The sequence below is a fragment of the Podarcis liolepis genome, assembly GCF_965112155.1.
Source record: "Podarcis liolepis genome assembly, chromosome: 3".
In the NCBI taxonomy this organism is placed as follows: Eukaryota; Metazoa; Chordata; class Lepidosauria; order Squamata; family Lacertidae; genus Podarcis; species Podarcis liolepis.
This window is the reverse complement of record NC_139557.1, coordinates 123,732,222-123,754,647: the sequence shown is the minus strand read 5'-3', so window position 1 is coordinate 123,754,647 and position 22,426 is coordinate 123,732,222. Positions and strand designations below refer to the sequence as shown.

Here is a 22,426-nt window from a genome sequence, read left to right as displayed (position 1 = left end):
AAAGGCTATTATCGAACAATATATCCTCTCCTGCATCCCTGAACATTCCCACATATAGGAGGGGACTTTGCTCTTGTGGTTGAATCCTGTCCAGTTGGGGGACAGTCCATTGTGTTCTCACAGCGGCCAGCCAGATGACTCTGTGGGAAGGCTGCAAACAGGGCCTGAGTACAAGAGCAGCCCTTTTCCCTGACTTGCAATTCAGACAGCCTGCATTGGCTGAGCTCTCCCCAACTTTCATAGAATCATAGAATCATAGAGTTGGAAGAGACCACAAGGGCCATCGAGTCCAACCCCCTGCCAAGCAGGAAACACCATCAGAGCACTCCTGACATATGGTTGTCAAGCCTCTGCTTAAAGACCTCCAAAGGAGGAGACTCCACCACACTCCTTGGCAGCAAATTCCACTGTCCAACAGCTCTTACTGTCAGGAAGTTCTTCCTAATGTTGAGGTGGAATCTTCTTTCTTGTAGTTTGGATCCATTGCTCCGTGTCCGCTTCTCTGGAGCAGCAGAAAACAACCTTTCTCCTTCCTCTATGTGACATCCTTTTATATATTTGAACATGGCTGTCATATCACCCCTTAACCTCCTCTTCTCCAGGCTAAACATGCCCAGCTCCCTTAACTGCTCCTCATAAGGCATCGTTTCCAGGCCTTTGACCATTTTGGTTACCAGCTCCTTCAACCATTCCTCATCTGGCTTGGTTTCCACACCCTTGATCCTCTTGGTTGCCCTCCTCTGCACCCCTTCAAGCCTTGTCCATATCCTTCTCAAACTGTGGTGCCCACAACTGCAGGTGGAGACCTGGCCAAGGCAGAATGGTAGCTGCTGCAGTGCTAGGATGGAAGAAGCCCCTCGGGGTTTTTTAAATTTTATTTTAAGTGACTCTCAATCTAAAAAAGAAACCTAAAAAGAAAATAAAAATGGTGGCCCAAAGTTCTGAATATAGGGGCAGGTTAACTATGCAAGCAAGGGACGCAGGTGGCGCTGTGGGTTAAACCACAGAGCCTAGGACTTGCCAATCAGAAGGTTGGCGGTTCAAATCCCCGTGACGGGGTGAGCTCTTGTTGCTCTGTCCCTGCTCCTGCCAACCTAGCAGTTCGAAAGCACGTCAAAGTGCAAGTAGATAAATAGGTACTGCTCCGGCGGGAAGGTAAACGGCGTTTCCGTGCGCTGCTCTGGTTCACCAGAAGTGGCTTAGTCCTGCTGGCCACATGACCCGGAAGCTGTACGCCGGCTCCCTCGGCCAATAAAGTGAGATGAGCACCACAGCCCCAGAGTCGTCCGCGACTGGACCTAATGGTCAGGGGTCCCTTTACCTTTATTAACTATGCAAGGGCTTGGCCATCTGGTCATTTCTCTCGCACAAGCCCCATTGACATGAGTGGAAGCAGCTGTGCGGTGGCATAGCAGTTAAGGACCACTGCCGGGAAATGAGAGGCCTTCGTCTGTTTTGGACGGAGATAACGAATCATGAATGGCAGGCGATCACAGAGCAATGCTCCTGCTCACTTGTCCGTTGTCCCTATGTCTCAACTCCCCTGGAGAAGAGCCACAGTGAGCTCCAGTGTGATAAATGACTTTTGAGCATTTAAACAAACAGGCGCCAGATGTTCCCTTAATCAAATCTCCATTTTGCTGCTTTTAACTATGTTACAAATCAAGGTCCGGTTTCGGAGGCAGCAACAGATGCCTTGCGTGGCTCAGAGAGCGTGCAAAATCTCCTAGCCTCCCCAGAGTCCCATCTACCAGGAAATCCTCCTGGGCAAGGTCTTCTTCCCTGTTCATCTTTTCTGAGAAGCTTGCACAAGAGAACATGCTGGGAGATGCTGTTGTTTTACAGAGGCCAATGGAGAGTTGCCCTCCCTTTGCTGGCTGACTTGGCTTCCCAGTGGGACCAGTCCAGGAAGTTTGGCTCACACTCTGCCCATGACATCAGCACACGATTGCCCACATAAGCACTGGTTCCTGATTGGCTGGGAGCACACTGACAACTAGATGGTGCCTCAGCAGCAACAGTCTGGCAAAGTAATGGCTGAAAACAGGCACACAGAAGAGTAATGTTCCCCAGGTTTTTCAGGAAGCTTTTCGGTGCCTCTGCAAACACGACTCCCTGCCCCTGGAAAGCCAAAATTGGGAAGGGAACAGAGCTCAGTGGAAGAGCAAACAGAAGGTCCCAAGTCCAGCTCTCAGCATCTCCAGCCACGGGACAATGAGAAAATCCCAGGGGAATTAATCTGCACACAATGCAACCAGTGTCTGGACTGTCTGGAGGCGGTTGGAGGATGGATGGCGGCTAACAGATTGAGGTTGAATCCTGGCAAGACAGAAGTACTGTTTTGGGGGGACAGGAGGTGGGCGGGTGTGGAGGACTCCCTGGTCCTGAATGGGGCAACTGTGCCCCTGAAGGAGTAGGTGCGCAGCCTGGGAGTCATTCTGGAGTCACAGCTGTCCATGGAGGCGCAGGTCAATTCTGTGTCCAGGGCAACTGTTTATCAGCTCCATCTGGTACACAGGATGAGACCCTACCTGCCAGTGGATTGTCTTGCCAGAGTGGTGCATGCTCTGGTTATCTCCCGTTTGGACTACTGCAATGCACTCTATGTGGGGCTACCTTTGAAGGTGACCTGGAAACTACAACTAATCCAGAATGCAGCAGCTAGACTGGTAACTGGGAGCAGCCGCCGAGACCACATAACACTGGTCAGAAAGACCTACACTGGCTCCCAGCATGTTTCCGGGCACAATTCAAAGTGTTGGTGCTGACCTTGAAAGCCCTTAAACGGCCTCAAAGGCCCAGTATACCTGAAGGAGCGTCTCCACCCCCATCATTCTGCTCGGACACTGAGGTCCAGCTCCGAGGGCCTTCTGGCGGTTCCCTCACTGCGAGAAGCCAAGTTACAGGGAACAAGGCAGAGGGCCTTCTTGGTGGTGGCACCCACCCTGTGGAATGCCCTCCTACCAGATGTCAAAGAGAAGAACAACTACCAGACTTTTAGAAGACATCTAAAGGCAGCCCTGTTTAGGGAAGCTTTTAATGTTTGATGCATTACTGTGTTGGAAGCCGCCCAGAGTGGCTGGGGAAACCCAGCCAGATGGGTGGGTTATAAATAATTAATAATAATAATAATAATAATAATAATAATAATAATAATAATAATAATTAAAATACAGATCAAGCGAAAGTAGGACTGGGATGTGAGATTGTTCTTTGAGCACCTGGCCATGGAACTTTCCATGCTGATGGGCTTTGGGAACCAAGAGAACCGTCTCGGTTTTGGTAACTCTGTGGACATCTGATCTGCCTCCAGACAGCACAGACTTGGCTGCTAGGAGATTTTTAATTAGCGAATAAAACCCCAGCTCCTTTTGGCTCTGCTGGGCAGCACAGCTGTGCCTGACTTTATGGTGTTTGCAAAAGGGAGGAGAGGAGAAAGCGCCATCAGCTGTTTGAGAGGCAATTGGCTGGCCTTGTGATTTAACACTAAAGGTTAGGGTTTACCAGGGAATCAACTCCTAAAATCAATATTAAGGAGGAAATGGATCAGAATATCTAAAGGGCTGCCACATGGAGGATGGAGCAAGCTTGTTTTCTGCCGCTCCAGAATGGAGGACCCAAACCAATGAATTCACATTGAAAGAAAGGAGAATCTGAATTAAAACTTAGGGTGTGTATATGGGACTGGCTGAAATGACCGGCAGAATCCGTGATCAGGGGAAAGAGACGGCGGAAGAAGACTGGAAGAAATTTAAAGTTTATCTTAAGAAATATTGTAAAATCAATGAGTGCTAAAATGTCCAGATCTTAAGGAAAAAAGGGGTTTACAGCTGAAAAAGATTAAGTAAAAGAAAAGAATAAGGGAAAAATTCGATAAAATCAAGTGTTAGGATTTGCTGAAATAACTTTGGAAATTGGGATGTGGAAAGGGGAGGTATGGGGAAGTCGACGAAGTAAGGTTTAAGGGGAAAGAAGGATATGAAATTATACATGTTTTGTTTGTGTGTTTGTTTGTTTATTTGTGTTTATAAAAACTTTGTAAAACCAATAAAATTTTTATAAAAAAATAAAAAATAAAACTTAGGGTGTGATGGTCTTTCAGCCCTTGTGGTGGTGGGGAGCGCCTGACCAGTGCTGAAGCAACACTCAAGACTAGCTCAGCACTCAAGATTACCTGCAGCAGCATCCCATGCTCTGTCCATGGTCCTGAATCTCCCCTTTATTTTCCTGCATCTTGCTCTTTGCATCACCTCCTCGCTGGACTCTGGAAGGTTGCCTTACTTCTCTCCTCAAGCCAATGGCTATACGGTGGCATCTTGGGTTAAGTACTTAATTTGTTCCGGAGGTCTGTTCTTGACCTGAAACTGTTCTTAACCTGAAGCACCATTTTAGTTCATGGGGCCTCCGGCTGCTGCCGCACCACTGGAGCACGGTTTATGTTCTCATCCTGAAGCAAAGTTCTTAACCCGAGGTACTATTTCTGGGTTAGTGGAGTCTGTAACCTGAAGTGTCTGTAACCCGAGGTACCACTGTACTCCATGAGTATGTTGTTGTTTAGTCGTTTAGTCGTGTCCGACTCTTTGTGACCCCCTGGACCAGAGCACGCCAGGCACTCCTGTCTTCCACTGCCTCCCGCAGTTTGGTCAGACTCATGTTTGTAGCTTCGAGAAGTATAGTCGGTGGTAAGCTAATCTCTATCCTCCATTCAGACAAGCAAGGGACGTGGTTAGAACTCAAGGACACATTGCAGCCAGGTAACTTGGGTTGTGAAGCAGGGCCGGCGAGGGGGTGTGGCCTGGAGATAGAGGGCGTGGCCTGAAGAGAGTTTGGATGGCCATAGAGAGAGCACTGGAGGGCTACATGTGGCACAGCAGCTCTTGCCTTGTAGGTCTTACTCCACGAAGCCAGTTGCTGAGATTAAAACTCCCTGCCTCCCCACAGCCGTCCAGGTCTCCTCCTTCTCAGGGCTTCTTCCAAGCAATCAGAGACTGAGCCTGTGTGCAGCCTGCCTTTGCTCTTCCCTTTTCATGCCTCTTCTGGTTCTGGAAGAGGGGAGCCTGATGCAGCAGGATTCACCAGCTTGGCTCACCTCTGCCTCTTGGCCTCCCTCTCCCGCTGCTTCAGCTTCCGGTTCTTGACTTCTCTCTGCCACAGACTCTCCCAGCTCACTAAGCCCTGTTACCCCTTCAGCCTCCGACACCTCTTCTTCCCAGTCTGCTCCCTCTGATCGCTCATCACCATCCCACCTCCCGGGCTCTGAGCCTTCTTCCCTTGATGGTTTCCCAGCTGGTTCCTCCCACCATTCCTCTATGTCCTACCAGTCCTTGACACTGGATCCGAGGTTCCCCTCCCCTGCTTCACCTGGTCCTCCCACAGAGGGGTGTGTGGATGTTTCACCAATGAGAGCTGACAGCAGGAGATAGAGAACTTTTGGGAATGTTGAGGATAGCAGGAGAGGATGTATTGATGAAATATTATCCTTCCTCACTCACGCTAGTGAGTCTGTAGCAGAGCACATTCCCTTCCACATTGTCGGAAGCCAATTCATGGATTCGTTAGAATCTTTTGAGTTAAGCAATCCAGTCTGGCTTGTCCAGATTGGATTGTTCATGGTAAATCCTCTTTAGCTCCCTCTTAAAAACAATACTGACGCAGCAGTCTTTTTAAAAAACTAATGATAAGGTTTACTTATATTCAGTTCACAGTATGGTCCTGAAGGCAGGCTTGAGCTTGTAGTTACAGCTACAGAGAAAAGTGTGGGTTCATCCTCTTGAGAGGGATGAGCCCATGTGCTGCTGGCTGAGGGCCAGCAGACAGCAAAAGCATCAAGATGGAATAAAGCAAAGAAGAAGGAATGAGAGAGGAAGGTGGCTGCGTGACTGGACCTTTTGTGGGGTCTGGAAGGGTCATGCCCACCTACCTGGTCACCTGCAAAGGAGGGATGCTCCAGACCAGGTGTGACAGGAAGTCCTCCTGGCTGGGGCAACATTCCCCTGCATGTCCACTCTGGGCAAACAGGAAATGTTGTATTTGACTGTTTCAGTGATGTTACATCCCATAGAACTCACTTGAGCATTTTATTTTAAGGTGCGCAGAGGACACTGTGTTTGCCACCCTCTGTTGGGTGATAGACCCCTGCCTTGGAAAACAAACAAGGAGAAGACCTAGATTCCTGTCCTTGTCTCATGCAGAATTCAAAGAACCTGAGGAGCAGAGCACTCAAATGATATTAGGCAACAGAGCCTTGCAAACATGCCGTATTCCTCTAGTGGCACCTGTGATCAAATTGTGTTGTCTCTCTGTGCATGGAAGCATCCCACAGGAGCCAAGCGCGGCCAATTATTTATAAGTACACCAAACCTTTCTTATTCCTCAGAGGACTCTCCTGGAGCCTGACAGGCATCAGTGTGGCGTAATATTGTCTTCCTCGCTTTTGTCCTTGTGCTGGGGGTGGCTGGAAGCATCTTTCCAGAGAAGGGGTCTCGCTGTGGGTGGGCTGCAGGCAACTCAGCTCTGGAGGCAGAGGGGAAGGGGAACATTGAGGTGGCCCTTCGCCAGCTGGGTGCGCACCAGATGTTTTGGACTATAATTCCCACAAGCACCACCATGTGGCCATAATGATTGGGACTGATGGGAGTTGTAGTTCAGAACACTAGCTGGCAAGGGGAAGCCAATTCAGGCAGCAATGCGTCCTCATTGATTTGTTTGCACACATTTTCACTTTTAAAATCCCTTTGCTGGGAGTTGTGCACATTTAACCCCCCCCCCCCAAAGTAAGGATGGTATTCTGCCACTGTTTTATTCCGACAGGCCTTTGCAAACTGACAGGGTTTTAAAAATATATATATTATTGTTAAAGGAAGTGGCTTTTAACAGTGCTGTACTGTTTTTATTATCTGTATAGACTTGGGTGTTTTTTATTGTTTACATGGTTTTAGTTTAATTACTTTTAAAATGATTATCTTTCATATGTTCTTAGTGTCTTGTATTTTGTCAGTATTGCTTTAATTTGTGCAAGACGACTTGAATCTTAGCCCGGGGGAGAAAAAGGCAGGTTATAAGTAAATATAAAATGAGGTTTTACACAAAGTAGACCCATGGAAATCAACAGACATGGCTAGGTTAGGTCCATTAATTTCAACAGGTCTACTCTGTGTGAAACTGTCCTAAAGAATCGAAAAGAAGCAAGGGAACCCTGATAGAGTTGGCAGAGGGAGGATAAATATTTGGAATGAACGGAGAAGGAGTTTGAAAAGTCTGCTGAATCCTTCCATCATTACTATGGGATATCATAGCCCCCTTTTAGTGGAATGCCAATTTTCGTCTTTATAGAGAGGTTGTGCAAATGAGGGCAGGAAAACTGTAAAGAGTCCGGTGGCACCTCCAAGACTAACAGATTTAGTGTGGCTTCTGGAATCCTCTTTTTGCCAAATGAAGGAAGTCCTGCTCCCAGCTGGCTGATAGACACTCGCATACAAGCCCAGAAGAAAACTTTTTTTGCAAGCTGTGGTCCTAAAAGGCCACGAGATGCAAAGGGAGCGCTTTGCTCGCGACATTTCTAAGCACTTCCCAAATACCTGAAGGAGCGTCTCCACCTCCATTGTTCAGCCCAGACACTGAGGTCCAGCTCCGAGGGCCTTCTGGCGGTTCCCTCGCTGCGAGAAGCCAAGTTACAGGGAACCAGGCAGAGGGCCTTCTCGGTGGTGGCACCCGCCCTGTGGAACGCCCTCCCACCAGATGTCAAAGAGAAGAACAACTACCAGACTTTTAGAAGACGCCTGAAGGCAGCCCTGTTTAGGGAAGCTTTTAATGTTTGACAGACTATTGTATTTTAATATTTTGTTGGAAGCTGCCCAGAGTGGCTGGGGAAACCCAGCCAGATGGGTGCGGTATAAGTAATAAATTATTATTATTATAAACGTGTACAAGAGAAGAGCGGAGTGACCTATTCACAGCGGTAATTGTTCCCGTCTGGGCTCTTTAATCTAATACCTGTAAGATTCTCTTGTGGCACTAGATGCCTTCGTGGGCATCCACTGAAGTGGAATGATGGAAGATTCAGGACAGGGAAAAGGAAGACCTTCCCCATGCAGCGTAGAGTTAGTCTATGGAACTCACTCCCACAAGAGCCAGGGACGGCCACCAACCTGGATGGCTTTAAAAGAGGACTGGGCAAATTAAGGGAATTAATAAATAAGGGGATTAAAAAATAAGAACATGAGAAGAGCTCTCCTGGATCAGGCCAATGGGCTCATCTAGTCCAGCGTCCTGTTCTTGCATTGGCCAGCCAATCCCCTTTCACAAGGCGATCGGGTTTATCTTGTAAAGCACATAGCTGAAGCACAACTGCAAAACAATAATAACGACACCAGAAGGTGATTTTTAAAATACTTGTGGGAAACAAGAGCCCTCTCCCCTCTGGCGGTTTCTAGCCACTGGTATTCAGAAGTACTGCTGCCTCTGATTGTGGAGGCAGAACACAGCCATGATGCCTAGTAGTCACTGACAGCCCTCTTCATGAATTTGTTCAATCCTCTTCCAAAGCCGTCTAGATTGGTGGCCATCACTGCCTGCTGTGGGAGGAAGTTCTGTAGCTTAACTTTAACACTTTAGCTGTGGTTCCCGAATTGCAAGGGACTGGGCTCGATGGCCCTTGGGGGGGGGGTCCCTACCAGCCCCTACAAGTCTGTGAGTCTATGACCTCAGAAGGTGGTGGACTCGCCTTCCTTGGCTGGCCACCTGTCAGGAATTCTTTATCTAAGATATGGTTACCAGATTCTTTTCAATGAATCCGGGGACACTTTAATTTTTTTTTTTAGCTGAGTAGCAACAGGGAGTCAGTAGTGGGCCTGGTGAGGAAAAAGACCCTGGGCCCAAGCATGCATGCATGTTGTATAAAAGTGCAAAGTCCTTTTGCACCCTGTGAAACATAAATGCACAGAGTTTTTTAAAAACTGGGCAACGGCCACCCACCTGCAAGTCGTGAGCCTCCCCTGGTCTGTCAAAACAGGGGGAAGGGGGCGGGAGATCACACAAGACACATCATATGGGGACTTCCAGAGAGGAAAAATGCCAGGCACCACGGCAGCGAGCAGCTCCTGAAGCCAGCCAGAGCCAACTGCGCTACCAGGCTGGCTCCAGGCTCCTGAGGCTGCCACTGCCACGTTTCCCGGGGACAGATTTGGAAATCTGGGGACATTCCAGGGACGGGATTTGTCCAGGGACAGATTTGCAAATCCGGGGACTGTCCCCGGGAACCGGGGACGTCTGGTAACCCTAATCTAAGATCCCTGCATTGCAGGGGGCTGGACTCTTGGGGCCCCTTCCACCCCTGCAATGTTATGATTCATTGGGATTTTAAAACAAATGTTAGGTGGCCATCTATGGTGGATCCTTTCGCTGTTATCTCTGCATTGCAGGGGGTTGGACTAGATGACCCTTGGGATTCCCTCCACCTGTACAATTGCATGATTCTGCAACACAGAGGCTTTTAAAACGGAGTTTGTGTGGCTGCCTCTGGGCCTTTCGCTTCACTAGTAGACTCTTGGGGTCCCTTCCAAGGCTACTACTCAATAATTCTATGCTACCCCATAAGTCTATAATCCCCCGGAGCTTTGCAAAGGCAGGTTGGACGGCTGTCTCTCAAGGACCCTTTCCCGGAGGTCCCTGCCCCGCGGAGGCTTGGACAGGACCACTCTTCCAACCCTCCCAAGCTAGCAAAGTGCGTGGGGCAAGGAAACAGCACCCCTGGGATCCAAGCTCTTGCGGGCCCGGGGGTCTTCTCCCTGGGGGGGGGGGGTTCTCTCTCCTTACCCCTCCCGTCCCCCCTCCCCTCTAAGGCCGCCCGCCCAGGCGGCGTGGCCCGGGCTCTCCTGGAGGTGGTGCTGAAGGGACAGCTCCGCGGCTCCCTCCCTCCGCCCTCCGGCGCGCTCCCCCCCCCCCCGGGGAGCCTGGGCGGCGGGTGCTGCCCGCCCGCCCGCCTTCCCGGAGCAGCCGTCGCCTTGGCCAGCCCAGCTGCCGCGGGAGCCTCAGCAGCGGCAGGAGGCAGCAGGCAGGCGCCGGAGCAGCAGCCATGAGCCAGGCAACGGCCGCTTCTTGCGTCTCCTCTCCATCCTCGCCTCCCTCGGCTGTAGCAGCAGCAGCAGCAGCAGCAGAAGCGCCCTCCGCTCGCGGCTCCCCGGCGTCCGGCAGCCCCAGCCCGGCGGGACCATGAAGCGGCAGAACGTGCGGACGCTGGCGCTGATCATCTGCACCTTCACCTACCTGCTGGTGGGCGCCGCCGTCTTCGACGCGCTGGAGTCCGAGGCGGAGACGGCCGACCGGACGGCGCTGGAGGAGAAGCAGCTGGAGCTCAAGAGCAAGTACAACCTGAGCGAGGCCAACTACTGCGAGCTGGAGGGGGTGGTCCTCAAGCTCAAGCCCCACAAGGCCGGCGTCCAGTGGAAGTTCGCCGGCTCCTTCTACTTCGCCATCACCGTCATCACCACCATCGGTAAGGCGGCCTCGCCGCGCGCCCATCGCCGCCGCCGTCTGCGCCCCGGGGCGCCGCCGGAGGCTGCACGAAGCCCCGGAGGGGGTGGGTGGGGAAGAAGGACTGTCCCCAGAAAGTGTGCGTGCGTGCCTCTCCCCCCCCCCCGCCACATTCCACCTGTATAGTTTGTCCTCAGTTTCCCCTTTGGGGCCAGACCTGCCTCCCCAAACGCGCCCGCTGCGTTTCCAAACCGCTTTCCCACTTTGGAGAGGGAGACGCCGGTTTGGAGAGGAGTTGGGCAACTTAAGAACGGGCTTCGGAAACCTTTCGCTGAGTGGTTTTCTTTCTTGCGGGGGCGGGCGGGGGGGTTTCCCTGCCTTATTACTTTACTCTCCAATAGACACAAAAAGCCCCTCTTCCAGCTATATAATCGCTCTCTCTCTCCATCATCATCCAAGCTCAGTACACGGCTCACGCCCCGATCCCGGTCCACCCGTTTTTTCCTCCTTCGCCTTCTTCTGTTGTACCCTCCACCCCCGCCCCGAAAGTAATCTCCGGGTGGGGTGTGTGCAGGAGATGGCACGTTCTCAGCGGGGCCCGGAAGAAAAATCTCCCTTAAAAAAACAGCAACAGCCTCCCAGACCTAAAGCAAACCTGTTTCTGGAAAAGTGGGGGACTGGTTGTTTTTATAACGACCCCCCCACCTCACTAGGCTTCTATGGAAAAAGTGGCGAGGGGCGCTGAGAGGTCTGGAGGCAGGGAGCGTGAAATGCATGCTAAAGCGCGAGGAACAATGAAGACAAAGGGTCTTCCCTGGAAAGCAGACCCCTCCTCTCTTGTCTCTCCCCCCTCCCCATTTAAGACCATCAAACCAGATGACTGGTTGGGATTGGAGGCGCGACTGTGATCTCCGGAATTTCTCGTGGAGGGTCGTTGGTGTGTCTGGGTAGATGCTGTGGCCGAATGATCTTTTGCTGAGTTGGGGGTGGGGGGGCGGCGGCTGTCGATTATGGGATGGGGGGCTGCTTAGGGTGCTAAGCGAGCGGAACAGGGGAAGGCTCAAAGTCCCCAGTGAACTCAAGAGGCAGCGCTTGGACGAATTTCTCGCATTATTGACCCCACTGTCTTCCGAAGCATGCTTACCAAAGAGTAAAAATGCTGTTGGGCACAGTGGAAGTTACTTCTGAGTAAACATGCAGTAGGGTGCGTTATTGGGCTGCGGATAGGTATATATAAATGTACTAGGAAGAGTTATCAGGTTTACTTCTGAGTAAAAATGCATAGACTGGGCCATAAAGATGTCTTTTGCACGAAATGAGGAAAGCAGTAGCTCAGAGGCAGAACAGCTGCTTTGCTTGTAGAAGGTCCCAGGTTCAGTCCGCGGTGGCATCTCCAGGCAGAAGCGGGAGAGATCCTTGGCTGAAACCCTGGGCAGCAGCTGCCAGCCCCTGTCGACAATATTGTGTTGGATGAGCCAGTGATCTCTCTGACTGTCGTAAGGCAGCGGCCGAGGTTCTTACCAGATGCATTCACTGTGCAGTCCCACGCCTGGTCCCTCAGAAGCAAGCCCAGCTGCATTCCGCGGGGTCTACTCTCGAGTAGGCGCGCCGGATCGCGGCCTGCAAGAGTTAGGAAGCACTTTTCGGACCCCTCCCCCTTGCCATCTGTGCGTGACCGCTTCCTAATCCCTGTAGGGGGAGAGGGAGACGACGCTGCGTGTGATGCAGGCGATTTATTAATCTGTCGTAAAAGGCGTGAGCTGACTTTATCTACCTGCCCTCAAGTGGGGTGTTTTTGGGGGGTGAGTGCGTGGGCTTAGCAAGAGGAAGGTTGCCCCCCACATACCCTACTGTGCAGGAAGCGACGGAGGTTCAGGAAGCTTGTTTTTCTTCCTGCTTCTCTGGGGTAAAACAAAAAAAGGATCTCCTTTGCTCCTCCGCTGTTCCCAGAAGAAGGATGCGAGCTCGTGGATTCAGGGCTCGTGGGTTGTTTATGGGGAACACCCAGCCTGTCGTTTTGCCAGTTTCCAAACATGTGAATCAAAACACAGAGGAAGCCAAGGGGGGGGGGGGAGGTCTCGCCGTGTCTGCAATGCGCAGGATTCCTGCGAGTGGGCAGCGTTGCAAATAGAAGGGGGGTTTCCTTGCCCAGAGAAGTCCTATACTTGGGGATCTTCTTTGCCACCCTCCTTTCCACTAAGCTTCGGGAGATCCTCTGCGCGAGGCAAGAGCCTCAGATCTTTAAGAGCACCTTTCAGTTCAGTCTGCAGTTGTGAGCACACTAACGAAGGAGTAAACGCCATAGAGCCCATTGGGACTCACTTCGACGTAATCGTGGCATCCTGACCTGCCAAGCTTTCAAGAATAATCCAAATGCGTAGCAATGTTTTTTCCCTTACCCGTTTTGCGTGCTTGGCGTTCCAGGGCTTGTTCCCATTTTACAGATGGAGAGTTGAGGTGGGCAGAAAGGAACCCATGTCAGAAGGCGGAGAAATTAAATCCCAGGTCTTTTTGGCCCCAAAGCATCCTTGAAGTTTTCGCTTGGGTCTATTTGTGGTTTCCTCATCGTACTCAAAGTGCCCCCCCCCACCCTCATGGGCTAAGTCATGTGATCTGAAGTGGGTAGGCAAGAAACCCCTGGATTACCCCCAAGTTCATTAGCACAATATTAGATATTCTATGGAGAAATTGAGAAAAGGACCCTTCTGTGGGCAGAAATGTATTACCGTATTTTTTGCTCTATAAGACTCACTTTTTCCTTCCTAAAAAGTAAGGAGAAATGTGTGTGCGTCTTATGGAGCGAATGCAGGCTGTGCAGCTATCCCAGAAGCCAGAACAGCAAGAGGGATTGCTGCTTTCACTGCACAGCGATCCCTCTTGCTGTTCTGGCTTCTGAGATTTAGAATTTTTTTTTTCTTGTTTTCCTCCTCCAAAAACTAGGTGCGTCTTATGATCTGGTGCGTCTTATAGAGCGAAAAATACGGTAATTGCACCTCAGTATTTTCTCTTGCCTCCATACAATAAAGTCGGAAAGGTCAGATGTATTGCAAAGTCTAAATCTTCAGCTGTGCATGATGTAGTTCATCTTCAGTTCTGTGCACTTTTACTTAGGAGTAAGTCACATTGAACTTTGGAGTGAGCATAGAATCATGTTGCCTGTTGAGTAAACCGGGCAGGCATTCGCTTTGACCCTTCCGACATTTCTCTTCTTAATGGGGACAGAAGGCTTTCCTTTGACGCTTTTTAAAAGGAGAAATTATGTGCCTCTGTTTACGACGTATTAAGCCAGCTACAAATAGAGCATTTTTAAGGACAAACGAATGCAATTGGGCGCAGTTTGACGCGCAGAGGAAGAGATCAGTTTAAGCTCCTAACTCTTGCTTGCAATCAGATTAATTCCTGATTTATGCCGCTGCTCTGGAATTCTGGCCAAAGACCCCCAGAGGCCAGACAGCCTTGAAGCCTGTTGCAGTGCTTCCAAATTGTTTCTCAAATCCCGAGCTCTTAAAAGCGCTTCCCTGCAGAGTCTCCTTGAAATATGGCGCACGCCCTCTCTTCCTGGTTTCGATTTTTTTGGTGCTTTCCCTCTGTGCTGAAATATTTCACTTTTTAAAAAAATCTTTCTACGGCTTTCCCTTCTCCTTCGTGTTCAGAACACCTTTTTGAGAGAGGACCCTGACTGCTGTTTCCGGTTGGCAATACTTATGCCCCAAAAGAGTATTAATAAAACAAAGAAATAAATGCAATTGAATCAATAGCAGCAGCAAAACCAAAATCGGTTACTCAGTGCAGGTGTCCCAGGAAAGGACAGCTTTTTATCTTCTCTGAAATATTTATTCTTTATTAAAATTCTATACCAACCTTCAGCCAAAGATCACAGGGCAGTTTATAATATGACAACGGAAAAATATATAGCATAATCACAAACAAAAGCAATAAACCCCCAGTTCCAAAGGACATAGATTGTTAAAGGCCTGGGAGAAGAGGGATGTTTTTGCCTGGCACCTAAAGATATATAATGAAAGGACCAGTTGAGCTTCCTTGAGGACAGCACTCCACAAACATGTTAGCCAAATATCTGAAGATGGAGCAACCTTGTTTTCTGCCTCTCCAGAGGGTAGGACTCGAACCAGTGGCTTCACACTGCAAGAAAGGAGACTCCAACTAAGTCAGGAAGAACTTTCTGATGGTCAGAGCTGTTTGACAGGGGAACAGACTTTTCAGAAGGTGGTGGACTCTCCTTCCTTCGAGGTTTCTAAGCAGATGGCCCTCTATTACGGAGGCTTGAGCTGAGATTCCTGCATCTCAGGGGGTTGGACTAGATGCCCTTCGGAGGTCCCTTCCAACGCCACAATCCTATAATTCTAAGTCACAAGAACAGAAAGAGTCCCTAAACCAAGGGTCAGCAAACTTTTTCAGCAGGGGGCCACCATCCCTCAGACTATGTGGGGGTGGATGGCGGACTATATTTTTGGGGATAAAAGAACGAATTCCTATGCCCCACAAATAACCCAGAGATGCATTTTAAATAAAAGCACACATTCCTCCCATGTAAAAACACGCTTATTCCCAGACCGTCCGCAGGCCGGAATGACAAGGTGATTGGGCTGGATCCGGCCCCCGGGCCTTAGTTTGCCTACTCATGGCCTAAACCCTCTGACAGTGGCCTTCTCAAATCCCTTGGCTCTTGGGGAAGTGGCCCTGTTGCTTGCTACAGAATGTAAACAGCAGCTGGACTCCTTTAGGGAAAAGGCCTCTCTGACTTTTGTAGGTTCCTGGCTCCGGCAAAAAAGAACTGGGCACTTGTTGCAAAAGAGGCTGTGCAGGATCTGTTGAGATGGCTGGGGAAGTTTTAAATGTTTGATGTTTAATGTTTTATCGTGTTTTTAATATACTGTTGGGAGCAGTCCAGAGTGGCTGGGAAAACCAGGGTATAAATATTATTATTATTATTATTATTATTATTATTATTATTATTATTATTATTATTATTATTATTTGGCTGCACTAGTTGCCAAGTCCAGCTCCACGGGAAGCAGAGGCCAATTCCAGAGGTTACAAGGGATTGAATCACTTGGAAAACTCGGCCCAAGACTCAATTGCTATTGCAGTTTTTGGCGCACAATGGCTGTGGGAAAATTGCAACCTTCGCTAAGATCCCAGTGGCTTTAGTGATGGCAAATGTGCCAGTACCAGTGGAAGGTGGTCAACTCTCTTTGTTGGAGGTTTTCGAACCAAGATCGGCTGGCCATCTGTTGCTTTAGCTGTGATTCCTGAACTGCAGGGGGGCGGGACTAGATGACCTTTGGGGTCCCCTCCAACCCTCCAATTCTATGATTCTGTGACCAAGAGGTCAATTTCTCCCCCCCTGCAAGGTTGTGCTGGAATTATTGCATATATTGCCTTTGAGTGACTTTGTTTTGTTCAACCTTGATTATTATCATTTAGTCTTGATAGTTGCATTTCTTTATTTATAAGAATAGTTGTATACTGCTGCATCATAAAAAAAAATAAACCGAAGCAGTTTACAGAAATGAAAACATAAAAACCACGCAACGGCATCCATATAAAAGTTAAAAATAGACCTCAAACAACAGTTGTGGACCAATGTGTTCTTAATTGCAGCCAGAGGCCTGGCAGAATACAAAAGTTTTCAGCAGGCTTTTAAAAAGTTGACGCAGAAGGTGCCTGGTGAATTTCCAGTGGCAGAGAGTTCCAGAGGACAGGGCCAATGACACCAAAGGCTTAGCTTCTTGTTGTCAAAAGAACCCCAGCAACTTGGGGGATGACCAATGATGCTCTTGCAGATGACCTCAATGACCAAGTGGGGATAGGAGAATTCAGGTGGTCCCTGAAGTACCCTGGACCTAAGCTGCCCCAGGGCTTTGTGAATTAATACAAGAAACTTGAACCATAATGTATTTATGTTTGCATGTTACGCAAAATTCTCCAAGCAGCTCACATCACTTTTCAATGCATAAATATAAATATACTATATGATTAGAAGAATTAATTCAAACACTTGTACACATGAAACAGCCCATAACAGTCACAGGAAGCACATTGGCAGCAAATTTAAGTAGTCTGTTGCTGTGACAGGATTTGAATCCAGGACTTTGAGCTTCTAATCCTACTGTCTGTCTACTGGATGGATACTTTCTGTTTTCTTCCCTTCCTTCCTTCCTTCCTTCCTTCCTTCCTTCCTTCCTTCCTTCCTTCCTTTGTGTGTGTGTATGTTATCAATGGTCAAATCTCATAGAAATCCATGAGAAAATAATAGTAAAAAATGGAGTGAAGTTTTATTAAGTGCCGGTTTGATGTAAAGGTTAGAGAGTGTGTTGGAGTAAGACATGGGAATGACCAGGGTTCAAATTCCCACTCAGCTGTGAAGCTCGCCGGCTGACCTTGAACCATCCACTGTCCCTCTGCCTTGCGTACCTCACAGGGCTGTTGTTGTGGGGGGGGTGAAAGGGGGAGGTGAAAAACTGTGCTCAGGGTGGAAGGCTGGGGTGGAGATATAACAAACAGATTCAGTTTGAAGCCAGCTCCCACTTCCAAACCAATTGCTCTAATAACTCAAGAGGATGCCTCTCATATCAGCGGAACGATGTGATATTTGAGAGATGCAGCTCACAAACTCTTCTGCAAAATTTGGCTCCATTCCTTCATCTTGTTGCCTTTTAGACCTTTTTAGTTTTTAGATTGTTTACGGGAGTTACTTGATATCGTCTTGAGTTTAATTCAAGTGTGTGTATATTTACCCTGACTGTAAATTCCCATGCGTTTATTTTATAGACTGTTGGGATCTAAATCTTAATCGTCATCTGCAATATCCCAGTGCAGAGAAGGACAACCAGAATAATCAAGGAGGCTGGAGCGAAATCACCTAAGAAAAAAGCGTTTGGGGCTTTTCAATTTTAGTTTAGACCAGTTTCTAGAAACTGCGGGAGGAGAAATCATTTTGGGCTTCAATTCTGCTTGTGGGTTTCCCATAATAGGCATTTGGTTGGCCACTGTGAGAACAGGAGGCCAGACTAGATGGACCACTGGCCTGATCCAGCACATTCTTCTTATGGAGCCTCCAGGTCCAGAGGCACTCTATTTAATATTTAACGTATTTTTACTCTTTTGTGGGAAGCCGGCCGGAGTGGCTGGGGAAACCCAGCCAGATGGGCAGGGTATAAATCTTTCAGCCTGGACACTGAGGTCCAGCTCCGAGGGTCTTCTGGCGGTTCCCTCCCTGTGAGAAGTGAGGTTACAGGGAACCAGGCGGAGGGCCTTCTCAGTTGCAGCACCTGCCCTGTGGAACGCCCTCCCACCAGATGTCAAGGAAATAAAGAACTATCTGACTTTTAGAAGACACCTGAAGGCAGCCCTGTTTAGGGAAGTTTTTAATGTTTGCTGTTTTGTTGTTTTGTTGTTTAGTCTTGTCCGCCTCTTCGTGACCCCCTGGACCAGAGCACGCCAGGCACTCCTGTCTTCCACTGCCTCCCGCAGTTTGGTCAAACTCATGCTGGTAGCTTTGAGAACACTGTCCCACCATCTTGTCCTCTGTCGTCCCCTTCTCCTTGTGCCCTACATCTTTCCCAACATCAGGGTCTTTTCCAGGGAGTCTTCTCTTCTCCTGAGGTGGCCAAAGTCTTGGAGCCTCAGCTTCAGGATCTGTCCTTCCAGTGAGCACTCAGGGCTGATTTCCTTCAGAATGGAGAGGTTTGATCTTCTTGCAGTCCATGGGACTCTCAAGAGTCTCCTCCAGCACCAGAATTCAAAAGCATCAATTCTTCGGTGATCAGCCTTCTTTATGGTCCAGCTCTCACTTCCATTTGATGTTTGATGTTTTATTGTGTTTTCAATATTCTGTTGGGAGCTGCCCAGAGTGGCTGGGGAAACCCAGCCCGATGGGCAAGGTAGTAATAATCATCATCAACATCATCATCCACCCATCTCTTAGGACAGGCAGCATGATGAAGGGGACCCCCATGGGGAGTTTCCCATCAGCCTCCTTCTCTCGCTGGGACTGCCCCATAACAAGCCTTCTACAGTGGATGCTTGGGTTGTGAATGTGATCCGTGCGGGATGCATGTTCGCAACCCGCAGCATTTGCAACCTGCGTCTGTGTGTCTGTGCACGAACGGGTTGCGATTCGGCGCACATGCGCAAAGCGAGATTTAGAGCTTCTGTGCATGCACGACCACCAAAAACCGGAAGTAACCCGTTCTGGTACTTCCTGGTTTTGGCGGTCCATAACCCAAAAACCCCTGCAACCTGAAGCGGCTGTAGCCCAAGGCTGTTGTTTTTTAGTCATTTAGTCGTGTCTGACTCTTCGTGACCCCCTGGACCAGAGCACGCCAGGCACTCCTGTCTTCCACTGCCTCCCGCAGTTTGGTCAGCTTCGAGAACACTGTCCCACCACCTCGTCCTCTGTCGTCCCCTTCTCCTTGTGCCCTCCATCTTTTCCAGGGTCTTTTCCAGGGAGTCTTCTCTTCTCATGAGGTGGCCAAAGTCTTGGAGCCTCAGCTTCAGGATCTGTCCTTCCAATGAGCACTCAGGGCTGATTTCCTTCAGAATGGAGAGGTTTGATCTTCTTGCAGTCCATGGGACTCTCAAGAGTCTCCTCCAGCACCAGAATTCAAAAGCATCCATTCTTCGGCAATCAGCCTTCTTTATGGTCCAGCTCTCACTTCCATACATCATTACTGGGAAAACCATGGCTTTAACTGTACAGGTATGACTGTACTTGCCAGCAATTGGAAAAGTAGGAATGATTTGCGTGAATTCCCATGTGGATGTGACGGGAAAGGTGGCAGTTCATTCAATGTGCAGATCTGGTCCTGGGCACATCCAGGTAGGGCTGGGGAGTAAGCAGGATGGGGGAAACCCACGGAGAGCCCCTGCCAGCCAGTGCTGGCAAGACTGAGGTCAATGGGGAGCCGGGTGCAAAAGCATCTTTCTTCGCTTGGGGCTGCTTCGAGTCCCTCTGGCCGGTGCTCCCCAAGCTTTGCATGCAAATTGTTCAAGTTGGTTAATCCAGGGAAGCTGAGGGAGGCTGGATTTGGAACCAAATGTGAAGAGAGAGAGATTAGGTGGAATTAGGATGGGGGTGGAAGGGAGGAGGGGAGGGAAAGGTCAAGCAACAAGGCAGCCGCAGAGGGAGGGGAGGCTGGAGAGTGAAGTCCAGAGCTTAGTTTTTACAACGGAGAGCCTGAGGTGATGCCGTCCGGGGGCTGATTCATGGTCCACAAGGACAAAAGGGCCGTGAGGGCTGGGAGAATCTGTCAGTTTCGGTTGACCTCAGTTTCTCATTTTTCCGCTCTTAAGTTCAGTTCTCCATATGAGTTTACGAATTCTTCTTCTTTTTAGAAGTCCTCATGAAAATTCTTCAGCACCTTACTGAGAAGTTCTCCTAATATGCACATTTTCCCCCCATTTTTTTTTATTAAGTTTTCCACAATTATAACATAGAAAAGAAAAAACACACAAAAGAAAACACGTTACTAAAACGAAAAAAATAATTAAACACATATTTCTTGTAAAACCCAATTTATCTTTCTTTTTGGATTTAGTATATTAAGAAAAGAAAAGAAGACAGTTAATTCACGGAATTAATTTTAGTAGAAAAATGATATTGGAGGGCTGTTATAAGGTGATGCAATGAAATTCAGATAGGAGGGATCTGAGGAAGTCAGTTAACAATGAAATATGCACAATTTAAAGTCAGTCTAACCTGAAAATACACTTTTTTTTGCAAAGCCCTTTCTGCTAGCATAATGAATTTACTGCACGGCCAAATTCGGAGAAGTGCAATTTCCCAAAGTTAATCTCAGTTTCTCATTTTCCCCGTCTTAAATTCAGTTCACATTACTTTATGAATTCCTCTTTTTTAAAAAATGTCCTTGCAAAAAAGCATTTTAGTCTGAATTTCTCGTGCGCCTTTTCGAAGGGAATTTTGACTGATCTACACAAAGGCATTTTTGCTAATAGAATGCATTTCTGAATATGCACCTGTGTGGACACTTTCCCCTCATTGATGCAATTCTGTAGGCATTGCTTGGCTGCAGAATCGCACCACAAAATTCAGAGAAATGCAAATTTCAGAGGACAGGACTGCTTTGGTTCTTGTTTTGTAACTATGAACTGAATAGAATACATTCTCCACCTGGGAATGTCAGTGTTGGTTGTGAAGGACAGGCTTACATGGGAGTGACAAACAGGCCCCACTCACACGATTATAGTGAGGTAATATTCTGCATGGAGAAAGTATGGCACAGAGAAGGTTTTCTTCCTTTCTCAAAATACTAGAGGGGAGGTCACTCAATGAAGCTGTGAATAGAAGGAGATTCAAGAATATGAAAGGAAGTCCTTCACATGGCACATCATTAGACTGTGGAACTGCATGCCACAAGACTAACTTGGATGGCTTTAAATACGGTTAAGACAGATTCATGGAGGGAAAGGCTACCAATGTCTGCTGGCCATGATAGCTGCACCGTCGGAGGCAGTTTGAGTCTGAACAGCAGCTGGGGTGCTGTTGCTTCTCAGAGTTATCTAGTGGTGAGAGCAGGGCTAACCTAAGAACATAAGTTCTAGTTACAGGTAGGTCTGCCGTAGTCGAAGCAAAATAAAAAAAATCCTTCCAGTAGCACCTTAGAGACTAACTAAGTTTGTTATACTGGGACGCGGGTAGCGCTGTGGGTTAAACCACAGAGCCTAGGGCTTGCCAATCAGAAGGTAGGCGGTTCGAATCCCCGTAAACGGAGTGAGCTCCCGCTGCTTGGTCCCTGCTCCTGCCCACCTAGCAGTTCGAAAGCATGTCAAAGTGCAAGTGGATAAATAGGTACCGCTCCAGCGGGAAGGTAAACGGCATTTCCGTGCTCTGCTCTGGTTCGCCAGAAGCGGCTTAGTCATGCTGGCCACATGACCCGGAAGCTGTACGCCGGCTCCCTCGGCCAGTAAAGCTAGATGAGCGCTGCAGTGCCTACTTTCGTTTGCATGCACACTAGGTATCTGAAGAGATGTGCATGCACACGAAAGCTCATACCAATAACAAACTTAGTTGGTCTCTAAGGTGCTACTGGAAGGATTTTTTTTGTTTTGTTTCGACTAAGAACATAAGGAGAGCCGTGCAGGATCAGGCCAATGACCCATCCAGTCCAGCGTCCCGTTCCCACGAGATACCCATTGTGGGAAACCAGTGCTGGATTTACATATAAGCTGAACAAGCCCCTTGTTAAGGGAAAAAACAATGCTGGATATTTCCAAATATAAGGTAAAAACCAAACCAAATAAAACCTACATACAGCAACAGTGTTTTGTGCTGTGTAGTCTCCTATGATGTAAGTCAGGCATAGGCAACCTTCAGCCCTCCAGATCTTTTCGCCTACAACTCCCATGATCCCTAGCTAACAGGACCAGTGGTCAGGGATGATGGGAATTGTAGTCCAAAACATCTGGAGGGCCGAAGGTTGCCTATGCCTGATGTAAGTCATGGGCCCCGCCTGCTAGCCTGCTCCCTAAAATATCCCTGGTTTGCTCCTTTCTATATATAGGGTGCCGACATTCTGCATGGACTGGTTGCATGGCAACATACTCAAATGGCTTGAGATACCTATGAGGTCCATCAATTACCATATAGCATGTAAAAAATTCCTTCCAGTAGCACCTTAAAGACCAACTAAGTTAGTTCTTGGTATGAGCTTTCGTGTGCATGCACACTTCTTCAGATACGAAAGCTCATACCAAGAACTAACTTAGTTGGTCTTTAAGGTGCTACTGGAAGGAATTTTTTATTTTGACTATGGCAGACCAACACGGCTACCTATCTACTACATATAGCATGTATTCAACACGGGGAAAAAGCAGTGACAATTTGTTGTTGGCAAAGGACAGCTGGACATAGAAAGGGCCCCGTTCCCTTCAGTGGTTTAGGGCCTCATCCAACCTAAATCCAGCCCTGTGG

The 22,426-nt window shown here is 48.6% G+C and overlaps 1 protein-coding gene and 1 long non-coding RNA gene across 2 annotated transcripts in view; one reads left to right on the top strand and one right to left on the bottom strand.

Moving 5' to 3' along the window:
• The window catches only part of LOC310702985, a 39,325-nt gene extending 29,007 nt beyond the window's left edge, over positions 1-10,318 (bottom strand). Inside the window, exons 1-2 of the long non-coding RNA XR_014523865.1 lie at positions 10,264-10,318; positions 6,361-6,513 (exon numbers count right to left, since the gene is read on the bottom strand). This is a non-coding gene — a long non-coding RNA (uncharacterized lncRNA). The remainder of the gene's footprint in view (positions 1-6,360; positions 6,514-10,263) is intronic.
• KCNK3 (potassium two pore domain channel subfamily K member 3) overlaps positions 10,009-22,426 on the top strand; it is a 106,603-nt gene continuing 94,185 nt past the window's right edge. Inside the window, exon 1 of the mRNA XM_083494670.1 lies at positions 10,009-10,492. Within this exon, the coding sequence (XP_083350796.1) occupies positions 10,210-10,492 (283 nt within the window). The 5' untranslated portion in view covers positions 10,009-10,209. The remainder of the gene's footprint in view (positions 10,493-22,426) is intronic.